Source organism: Camelina sativa, chromosome 6 (assembly GCF_000633955.1).
Source record: "Camelina sativa cultivar DH55 chromosome 6, Cs, whole genome shotgun sequence".
In the NCBI taxonomy this organism is placed as follows: Eukaryota; Viridiplantae; Streptophyta; class Magnoliopsida; order Brassicales; family Brassicaceae; genus Camelina; species Camelina sativa.
In genome coordinates, this window is record NC_025690.1 from 23,121,049 (window position 1) to 23,131,425 (window position 10,377).

General features: G+C 39.3%; 3 protein-coding genes across 4 annotated transcripts; 2 read left to right on the top strand and 1 right to left on the bottom strand.

The window, feature by feature from the left end:
- LOC109133376 lies at positions 68 to 1,317 on the top strand. The gene is made up of 4 exons (XM_019246426.1): positions 68 to 524; positions 878 to 952; positions 1,148 to 1,243; positions 1,300 to 1,317. Exons 1-4 carry the CDS (start codon positions 378 to 380, stop codon positions 1,315 to 1,317), a joined length of 336 nt encoding a protein of 111 aa, XP_019101971.1. The 5' UTR covers positions 68 to 377.
- On the top strand, positions 1,296 to 6,618 carry LOC104699388. 2 transcript variants are annotated; one of them, XM_019226777.1, is made up of 17 exons: positions 1,296 to 1,331; positions 1,504 to 1,618; positions 1,738 to 1,866; positions 1,968 to 2,015; positions 2,347 to 2,531; positions 2,615 to 2,811; positions 2,888 to 3,180; positions 3,266 to 3,415; positions 3,519 to 3,938; positions 4,259 to 4,408; positions 4,565 to 4,640; positions 4,739 to 4,866; positions 4,990 to 5,181; positions 5,298 to 5,423; positions 5,516 to 5,641; positions 5,741 to 5,980; positions 6,130 to 6,618. In XM_019226777.1, exons 2-17 carry the CDS (start codon positions 1,571 to 1,573, stop codon positions 6,292 to 6,294), a joined length of 2,673 nt encoding a protein of 890 aa, XP_019082322.1. In that variant the 5' UTR covers positions 1,296 to 1,331; positions 1,504 to 1,570; the 3' UTR covers positions 6,295 to 6,618. The 2 variants fall into 2 exon arrangements, with proteins under 2 accessions (XP_019082322.1, XP_019082321.1); XM_019226776.1 differs by having other exon boundaries at positions 1,302 to 1,326.
- LOC104793094 (leucine-rich repeat receptor-like tyrosine-protein kinase PXC3) lies at positions 6,677 to 10,184 on the bottom strand. Its single transcript, XM_010519370.2, has 2 exons — positions 7,221 to 10,184; positions 6,677 to 7,143 (listed from the first exon to the last, which is right to left on the bottom strand). Exons 1-2 carry the CDS (start codon positions 9,553 to 9,555, stop codon positions 6,815 to 6,817), a joined length of 2,664 nt encoding a protein of 887 aa, XP_010517672.1. The 5' UTR covers positions 9,556 to 10,184; the 3' UTR covers positions 6,677 to 6,814.

The window sequence follows — 10,377 nt, forward strand, 5'->3', positions numbered from 1 at the left end:
TTTTTTTTTCAGCATTACTTTGAAATTCCTGATCAATTTGGGTACTTTTTTCATCTGGGGTTTGTTGAAATTTTGTGATCATCAGACTTTTTGTGTAAATTCGATTTCGGGGGAGTCTGGGTTATATACAATGAATGGGTTCCCCTTTTGATCAATTTCTGTTTTTGGAAATTCTTCAGGAGGAAGGGGATTGTGTTTGTGAAAGGAGTGCCTCGTTTGAATCATCGAGCTCTGTTTTCCTTCTTGCCCGAGGAAGCTTTAGGGCTTTTTCGGTGGATCAAGAGGGGAAGGGAGGGTTTACACGTAGTAAATTGATTCATCAGGACTTTTGATTGATCGTTTTTTTTTTTTTTGACGAGAATCTGACAGTAGAGGCAATGAGCTCAGTCTCGGGTGTGATCTCGAGGCAAGTTTTGCCTGTCTGTGGTAGCCTTTGCATTCTTTGCCCTGCCCTCCGTGCAAGGTCTAGACAGCCTGTCAAGAGGTACAAGAAGCTCATTGCTGATATCTTCCCTCGTAATCAGGTTTGTACTTTTTCCCATATTTTGATTTTCCTTCTCGTTTCTGAATTACTGAGAGGGTATATAACTGATGGTTTCATTGCTATTGCCTGTTGGAAACACAAAGTTGTTAAATCAGCCGCTCTTTGGCTGTAGTGACCTTTCAATGATGAATTCATGAGTAGTTAGTTGTGCAATCTGTTAGTTTTTGTTTTTAACCTTGCATCCTTTCCCTTTTCTATGTTAAAGTTCGTCTATCTGCATTTCATTTCGCTTTGAGACATTATGTTCTTTGGCACTATAATAGAAAACTGGAGCTTTCCTCTTGGTTGTCTTGGTGGGTTGGTTTAACTTATCACTGCTCACATTTCTGACAGGAGGAGGGCCCAAATGACCGGAAGATAGGAAAACTATGTGAATATGCAGCAAAGAATGCTGTGCGTATGCCAAAGGTATAATTTATCCCTGCCAAGTCTAACAACTTTATTTTTCAAAAAACACTCTTCTGCTGGACTGGAATATTAGCAATTTCTTTGACATTTGGTTTCAGCACATATATTTGAGTCAAATTACTCGTCTTAGTAATGTTTTCAGATTGCTGTGTTCCCAAATTCAGTTCTCTGTTGTTGAAATTTACGATTTTACAGATATCAGATTCTCTGGAACAAAGATGTTACAAGGAATTGAGGAATGAGAATTTTNCATCAGACTTTTTGTGTAAATTCGATTTCGGGGGAGTCTGGGTTATATACAATGAATGGGTTCCCCTTTTGATCAATTTCTGTTTTTGGAAANGAAGGCTTCTGGTCACTTGTAAGGAGCAAATGTGAGGTCATCCTTCTTTTGCTTTCTTTACAAACACTTCAATTTGTTCTCTTATGTCTAAGATAATTTTTGGCTTAGCATAAGAACGCAAGAGATTTACCCAAAACTGTAAACCTTTTATGGAAGCAGGAATATTTTTTCGGTAACTTGATTGTTCTTTCTTTGTTCTTTTTTTCAGGCCTCTTTTTTCTAGTGGTTTTCTAAGAACGGTGCAAGCTCTTTTGGATCAAAGTCGACAAGATGAAATGCAGATAGTTGGATGTCAGTCTCTTTTCGAATTTGTGAATAATCAGGTCCGCTTCTTACATATTTGATAGAATTCTCTTGTAGCCACGCGTTGGGGTGCTATCTGATAGAATGGTCAAGGACATATGTAATAATGATATAGCATGATTGCTACCAAATTTTTCAGAAGGATGGTAGTTCCCTGTTTAACTTAGAAGGATTTCTCCCAAAGCTGTGCCAATTAGGACTGGAAGGTGGGGATGATAACAGATCACGGAGCCTCCGTGCAGCTGGACTTCAAGCACTTTCAGCGATGGTAATTCGGTTATGTTTTTATGCTTCTGTAGATACTATTCTTCATTATTGTAAATCTAGAAGTATCTTCTGATGCATTCTGGTCCGTTTATCTATTTCCAGATTTGGCTGATGGGTGAATACTCTCATATCCCCAGCGACTTTGACAATGTAAGTAACTCTCAGGTTATGCACTAGTTTCTTTTGTTATCTTCACAGGCATTCTTTGGTTTCGGGATTCCTATATATTATGATTTGTTATCCTGCATCGAAAGTAATTGATATGTGGTATCTAACAACAGTCAAAGTGAAGATTACTCTGTCAGAATTTCTTTCCAAGGTTTCTTGGCCAAAGGTTTAAATACCATAACAATCTACCAGTCGTGGTTAATTTATATAGAACTGGGAGTTGGGATCTTATGGCTAGAATTGTATCTTAGTAGAGTTTTAGGTAGTGGATATTATTATCTGTTAACTGATAAATTCGATATTTGCATGGCAGGTTGTCTCAGCAGTCTTGGAAAATTACGGTCACCCCAAAATATCAACGAATGCTAATGATAGTGGCAGAAAATGGGTGGATGAAGTCTTAAAAAACGAAGGTCATATCGCTTATTCAGATTCCCTCATAACTGTTCCTTCTTGGAGAACAGTTGTGAATGACAAGGGTGAACTAAATGTCAAAATGTAAATTCTTCTCACCTCAGTTGTGTTTACCGTTTACCTTTTTGGGTTCTTTTCTTTTATTCAACATATCGTTTTCTTTTCAGGGAAGATTCCTTGGACCCTAGCTTTTGGTCCAAAGTTTGCCTACGCAACATGGCCAAGCTAGGTGAAGAGGCCACAACCATGAGACGTATACTTGAGTCTTTGTTCCGTTACTTTGACGAGGGCTGTCTATGGTCAACAGAAAATTCGGTTGCATTCCCTGTTTTAAGGGATCTACAGTTTTTGATGGAAATATCTGGTATTAAGCTCTCGATAGTTTTTATTCATTCCTTCCCACATGATCAGTGCTCTGAAATAGTTCTGCAATTTTGCAGGGCAAAGAACACACTTTCTACTGTCTATGTTGATTAAACACCTTGATCATAAAAGTGTGCTTAAACAGCCAAGCATGCAGCTCAACATTTTAGAGGTTACCTCCTCCCTTGCTGAGAATGCAAAAGTTGAGCACTCAGCAGCAATTGTCAGCGCAATAAGTGATATCATGAGGCACTTGAGAAAATGCATGCATTCTTCTGTAGATGAAGCAAATCTGGGAACTGACGTTGTAAACTGTAACAGAATGGTCAGTGTAGCTGTTGATAAGTGCCTCGTCCAACTAACAAAAAAGGTATATTACTACCTTTCTAAGAGCTAGTTCTTTCTCTTCGTATATTCCTCTTAAGAGATGTGAGACTGATCTGTCAAATTCAAAGGTTGGAGACGCTGGCCCAATTCTGGATGCTATGGCTACGATGCTGGAGAATATTTCAGCTGTCACAAACGTAGCAAGAACCACAATTGCTGCTGTTTTTCGCACTGCTCAAATTATAGCCTCTATACCAAATCTGTCATATCAAAACAAGGCAACTTCCCTGTAACATCTAGTATTATGTGTTCTCTTGTCGTTGAGAGACTAGACCAATATTAATGAAAATGGCTAAGCTTTTATTACTTTTTTCATTTCAGGCTTTCCCCGAGGCCTTATTCCATCAGTTACTTCAAGCTATGGTCCATCCTGATCATAAAACACGGATTGGCGCACACCGTATATTTTCTGTTGTGCTGGTACCAACCTCAGTATGCCCCCGTCCTTCCTCGACCACTACTGATCTTAAGAAAGGAATGGGTCTTCCTCGTTCACTTTCAAGGACCGCGTCTGTCTTTTCCTCCTCAGCAGCCCTTTTCGAGAAGCTGAAGAAGGAGAAATTTTCATCAATGTTAGCTTCTGATCAGAGCCAAAAGGAAATGCCTGAGGAAGAATCTGGAAGCAATAGGGGGGAAATCCTTGACAGATTGAAATCTTCATACATTCAGGCATATAGCAATTGGAATCAACCAGTGACCTCACTCGAAGATAACTCTGTGGATCTTTTAAACTCTGAACTGGTACATCCTTGCAACCTTTTTTTTTTGTGAAAAAACTTACTAGAAGAGTAGTACATTTCTTACTGACGATAAATGTGACCCTATAGGCCTATATCTATATATATATATATGTAAGTCAGAAAATATCCCCAAGGCTCTCAACATAAGATTCAGGATAAGACCAAAAGTATATATAATAAATGAATACAAGTAGCCTCTTGAAACCGCAATAACTTTTGTACCCTACTTTAACTACGGTTCTAATTATATACATGCTTACAGTTCTTAGGTACACGTTGGATCAATCCCCACTCTAATTTTATTTCGTATATGCTCCTCAGGATGCTGTTTATATAAGGCTAAGTAGTCACCAGATAGGTCTTTTGCTTTCATCAATCTGGGCGCAGTCCATATCTCCGGCAAATACACCAGACAATTATGAGGCGATTGCTAACACCTACAGTCTTGTATTGTTGTTCTCTCGTGTTAAGGTAACATATATTTCATATATCACAATACTTTTGCCACCTCTGCATCTGAGTGTTTCTTATTGTTTTTTATCTATGAGCAGAGCCTCACTAGATCGCCTTATGAATTATTTGCGTACAAAATTTTGTTTGACATATCACAAAATTCGTATCTTTCAGAACTCAAGTCACGACGCTTTGATTCGAAGTTTCCAAATGGCACTTTCTTTGCGAGATATTTCTTTAATGGAAGGAGGTGAGCTTGCATATGTGTTGATTCCTCCCTGAGTTGAACCTTTATCCTTGGTTTTGGTATGGAAATTTTGATGTAGACCCTTATTCCTACTATTCCAGGACCACTTCCTCCATCTCGACGAAGGTCACTCTTTACTCTGGCTGCATCAATGATTCTGTTTTCCTCAAAAGCATTCAATCTTTTTTCTCTGGCGGATTTCACAAAAGTAACACTTCAGGGACCAAGGGTACGTTGATCATTCTGGTGAAAATGTTGCCATGTTGATGTTTTTGTTTCTCTTGGAATCGTTGCACGACACAGAGAAATTGCTTCCCCTTGTCTTTGTAACTTCCTCTTCTGCCTGATTCAGGACCCATTCTTGCACTTGGTTGACGATCACAAGTTGAAGGCTGTAAATTCAGATCAGCTCAAAGTTGCTTACGGATGCGAAAAAGATGATTCTTCAGCTTTAGATACTCTTTCCAATATAGCAGTCTCTACTGAGCATAGCAGAGGAACTCTCGTCTATGAAATTGTCAAAAGCTTAGAAGAAATGTGCAATGTAAGTATTTTCTGTCACAACCTCCCAACCAAATTACTCTACCCGAGCTAGCATTCTATATTCTGGTAAATCAATTGATAATCATAGCAAACTAACAAAAAGTCAACTATATCCAGTCTGAAATGGACAAAATGCGGGAGCAGTTGCTCATTGAATTCATGCCAGATGATGCATGTCCACTTGGAACCCGGTTTTTAGAAGACACTCAGAAAACCTATTCCGGAGACGTTAAACCTCAAAAGGTGGTAACAAGTTAATTATCCTGCTTCCCATAGTTTTCTTAAAACCTCAAGATGGAACATCGTATTGAAATATTTTGTGTCTGTCTCTCTAGGACGCGGCACTCTTCTCTCACGAGGATCAAGAATTTGGAGATGGCTCTGAAACCGTAACGAAGAATAATCCTGTAACAGTTTCGGAAATCCCAGACCTCCTGACCGTCAATCAAATTCTAGAATCTGTAAGTTACATGTTTCTTCCTTCTTCTTAGAAATTAGATTGCAAAGTCATCACCAAAAGTAACATACAATACAAACTATACTTCTTTTGTTTTTCGAAGGTCGTTGAGACAACACGTCAAGTGGGTAGAATATCCTTCCATACTGCAGCTGATGCTTCATACAAAGAAATGACGCTTCATTGTGAAAATCTATTAATGGGAAAACAGCAGAAGATCTCGAGTCTTTTGAATTCTCAGCTACGACATGAAAGTTCTGTTATTTGCTCTCCACGACAACATGATGAAGAGATCACAACCGCAACTTTTCATCCTATGATCAATTCAACATTTTATACTGAGGTATGTATGCCCTAGCGATAACTTACTGTCTTTTATATTGTGTACTGAATTTGGATAATCTGCTTGGAAACCAATCTTAGCCTCTGGTTTTTGTCTTACACGATATCAATCTTAGCCTCTGGTTTGTATTGATCAATAAATTTGCTTAGGTCGAAGTCCCTTTACTGGCGAAAGAATTCGGCATGAAATCGCCAAGAACCCCAGTGGGAACTATTCAGACACAGTGCTTTGCAGAACTACAAAATAACCCACAAGCATTTAGATTGCCAGCCTCAAGCCCTTACGACAACTTCCTTAAAGCTGCTGGCTGTTGATCATCGGCAGGATCCAAACCACGTTTGGCTTTGAATTCCAGTCAAGAACTCAAACAAAACATAACAAAGCTAGGTTTGCTTGGTTTTCAAAGTCTTGAGTTTGCGTTCTTTTAGATTCTTTAGCATCATAAATCGGAATTGTCTCCGTCGGGCTATGCTTAGATCATTCCTCGTAGGTTTTTTTAATTTGTATCTCCTGTTTTGCATTGTCACTTATTCTTTTATCCAATTTATTTGTTTCTTTTTGGTGTGATGTGTAAAAAAGTTGAAGAAGGCCATCTGGTTTTCACGTGGCCTTGTAATCTAAAGATTCTTTTGATTCTACAGCAACAAGATGTACATTGGTTCTTCTATGATCTAATTTATAATTTGAGTAACTAGGTATGCAAATCAACCATAAGCGATCAATTCATCATAAAACTCTATATAATACACAGCGGAGAAGCACGCATATATAGGAATGCGTTTTTTTTGTATATGAACTGTCACCAAAGGAAACTATATATCATCATTCATTTGCTCATTTGATTTGCTTAACCTCTTGAAGCATTTCAACTACTTTCTTCATCTTTGGCCTTTTGGCAGGTGTGATGTCTGTGCAAAGCAATGCAACTTTCAGAGCTGCAAGCATCTCTCTCCTCCAAGCAAAGGACACGGTGCTAAGCTTGGCATCCAGTATCTGTTCCGGTGTTTCTCCTCTCGCTGAAGCTCCATGGACCCATTTCACCAAATCTACCCCCTCACCAAACTCTTCCTCGACTGGCGCTCTTGAGGTTAGAATCTCAAGCAACACGACTCCGTAGCTGTAAACATTCCCTGGTGCAGTAACTTGCATTGTGTATGCATACTCTGCGGAATAAAACAAGGGAAGGTGTTGGATTTCTTAATGAAACTATTGTAACAAAAACAAATTAAAGACTTTATACCTGGAGGAATGTAGCCAAAGGAGCCTGCAACTGAGCTAATACTTGCGGTGCCTCGGGAGGGATCCAATAGTTTTGATATTTCAATCTCCCCAAGCACAGCTTTGTAACCAGAGTCTAGCAAGACATTGCTCGAGGAAACGTCAAGGTGAATGATGGCGACATGGTGGAGAAACGCTAAACCTTCTGCTACTCCAACAGCTATGGACAGTCTCATTGGCCAATCGGGTTTGTACTCTGGTTTCTTGGTGGACTCATGAATCAGCTGAGTTAAGTTACCATTAGGCAAATGCTGATGCAACAAGAGAGCAACATCTTCGTATATAACAAACCCGATCGGTCTAACCAAATGTTCATGGCAAAGTTTGCTGAGTCTTTCGAGCTCTCTGATCATCTTGTTCTGATGATGAGTTATGGCTCTATCCATTGACTTGAGTTTCTTCACCGAAACAATCATCCCCGAAGGCATAACAGCTTTATAAACTGAACTGAAAGTTCCTGTGCTGAGTTTATTTGACTCCTTCATAGCTGCTTTCACAACTGCATCAAGATCAATTCCTTGTTTAAGATTCTCAAGGAAGACATTTCCCGCTATAATCGCCGGTTGCTCATCCTCAACGTTTTCTTCAACATCAACGTTTTTAGCCGCTGCTTTCTCTTGTTTCTCCCTCATCATGAAGAGAAGAACAACCACAGTGACTGATACAAAGACAGCAACACCAGAACCGATCACTGCAAGCACAATCCTGTAAGAGACTCTGTGATTGTATCTCAAATGTTCAAGATCTTCAGAGTATCCACAAGAAGAGCTCAATGGCGCTCCACAAAGCTCTTTATTTCCCGAAAAGCTCGAATTTGGAGCCTTTTGAAAGGGAACAAAAACTGGCACTGGACCACTCAAGAGGTTGTTTGAGAAATTAACCTCGATCAAACTCATCATACCTTTTAGTAGTTGTGGTATGGATCCTGTGAGCAAATTGTTAGAGACATCCAATGACACGAGCTTGTCGAGCTTTCCTAACTCGGGAGGCAATGATCCATGAAGATGGTTGAAACTTAAGTTGAGTGCTATCTGCAAATTCCTCATGCGACCAATCTCGGGAGGAATGGTTCCCGTCAAGTAATTTCTACCCAGTTGGAGCTGAAGCAGCTTCACACAGTTTCCAATCTCATGAGGTATGTCTCCTCTTATGGAATTTTGATCAAGAAGCAAGTACTGAAGCCTCTGCATGCTGCAGAGTTCCTTTGGGATAGTTCCGTTGAGTCTGTTGTTGCTCAAATCAAGCTTGTTTAGGTTTCCATGTCCAAGAAACGACTTAGGAATTTCCCCAAAGAGACTGTTGCCTGAGAGAATCAGTTCTTGAAGATTCATGAGCTGACCAAGCTCTGTGGGAATAATTCCAGCAAACCCATTTGCTGCCAAGTTCAGCAGAGTGAGGTTAGAACACTTCGAGAACTCTGAAACAATCTCACCTGAGAGGTTGTTATTGTCTGCTTCAAAGTAGGTAAGTCCACTAATGTTTCCAATTGTCCTCGGAATGACTCCCACAAGCTCATTATTCCCAATTCTAATGCTTGAGAGGCCGCTGCAGTTTCCTACTGCTTCAGGGAGTTCACCGGTCAATCTATTCTGTGTCAAGACCAAAACTTTAAGCTTCCCTTTCTCAAAAATCCCCTTTGGAATCTTCCCCTCAAGCTGGTTCGAGTGAAGATTCAACAATTCCAATTCAGAAACCAAACCTAACCCATTTGGTATCTCGCCAACCAAATCATTCTCATAAGCTGTAAACACCCTGAGGTTGCTCAGATTTCCTACCCAGTGAGGTATAGAACCATTTAAGCCATTTCCAGAGACCTGAAACTCCTCTAACCTCTGTAGCACCATAAGCTCATCAGGTATCTCCCCCACGAGCAAGTTATTAGAAATGTTGAATGCTCTAAGGCCTCTAAGCCTACCAAACTCAACAGGAATATCTCCAACGAAACGATTCAGAGACAAATCTAGAAACTCAAGCTTAGACAAGTTGCCAAAAGATGCAGGGATTGGTCCATTGAAGTTGTTACCAGAAAGATCTAGATGCTTTAAGCTTCTGAGGTCAGAGATTAGAGTGACATTACCTCTAAGCTGAAGCCCTGAGAGATTAAGCAATTCAACAAAGGAGTTGTTAGCACCACACTTGAGCCCAACCCAAGTACAGTAGTCAGTGCCATTGCTACTCCATCCAGGAACTCCAAGCTCTCTACTAATGGCCAACAATGTGGCTTCATCGCTTAGCTGAGCTTCAGAATTTGATACAAACCCAACAATGAGAAGAATAGACATGCACCAAAATGCCATCTTTTGGAAAAAAATCAGAGTAGAGTAGAATGAATCACACACACACACTCGTCTTGTTCTTCTTCTTCTTCTTCCCACAAACACAGAATTGATTGATTGACAAAACTACCATTGAAATTGTGAAACTTTTTTTAAGCCAACGGAAGAAAAAGCATTAAAAGAATGTGACAGAAGGAAAGAAACACTCTTTAGGCCATGAAACCCGGATTAAAGCTCTGGTTTTTTTGAAGTCAAGATAACTGTTTCGGAACAAAAACCAATCTTTAAAGATTTCTGAGGAAGAAAGAAAGAAAGAAAGAGAAGTGCTTTTGAGTGTGATTGTGGTTTAGAGAGACAAACACAGAGAGAGAAAGAGAAAGAGAGAAAAAGAGAACAAAACCCATAAATTTAGGGAGAAAAATAGGAAAAATCCATGAAAGAAGAAAAGAGAAGAGAGCAAGATCATAGAGAGGAGTAGGGTCTATGAGTATAGTAGTAGTAGAAGTAAGAGAGAAGAAGAAGAGAATACATTTTTATTTAGTATATCACGAAATTATGATTGCAGAACCAAACAAACAAAGATCCTCACTTCCAGAAGAGAGAGAAATAGAGAGAGAGAGAGAGAGAGACTCTCACACAAAGCAAACGCACTTGCAAAGGAGGGAATTTGTTTTCCTCTTTTTATTTTTTATTTTTATTTTGATGATTTTTTTTAATTTTCTGATAACAAAAAGGTTTATTTTCATCACGAGACAGTGCAAGTGATGAATGAATGAAAGTTGCATAAATCTTTCTGACACATTTTTTCTGCTTTTCTTTTGAAATTTAAAAAAAAAAAAAAAA

Bases quoted from the DNA above. Each gene is read 5' to 3' on its own strand.
- LOC104699388 (XM_019226776.1), top strand. The intron at 1,619-1,737 runs GTCCGCTTCTTA...CAAATTTTTCAG, and splicing joins TCGAATTTGTGAATAATCAG to AAGGATGGTAGTTCCCTGTT. The intron at 3,181-3,265 runs GTATATTACTAC...TCAAATTCAAAG, and splicing joins TCGTCCAACTAACAAAAAAG to GTTGGAGACGCTGGCCCAAT.
- LOC104793094 (XM_010519370.2), bottom strand. From the start codon at position 9,555: ATGGCATTTTGGTGCATGTCTATTCTTCTCATTGTTGGGTTTGTATCA. The intron at 7,144-7,220 runs GTATAAAGTCTT...TTTATTCCGCAG, and splicing joins CTTTGGCTACATTCCTCCAG to AGTATGCATACACAATGCAA.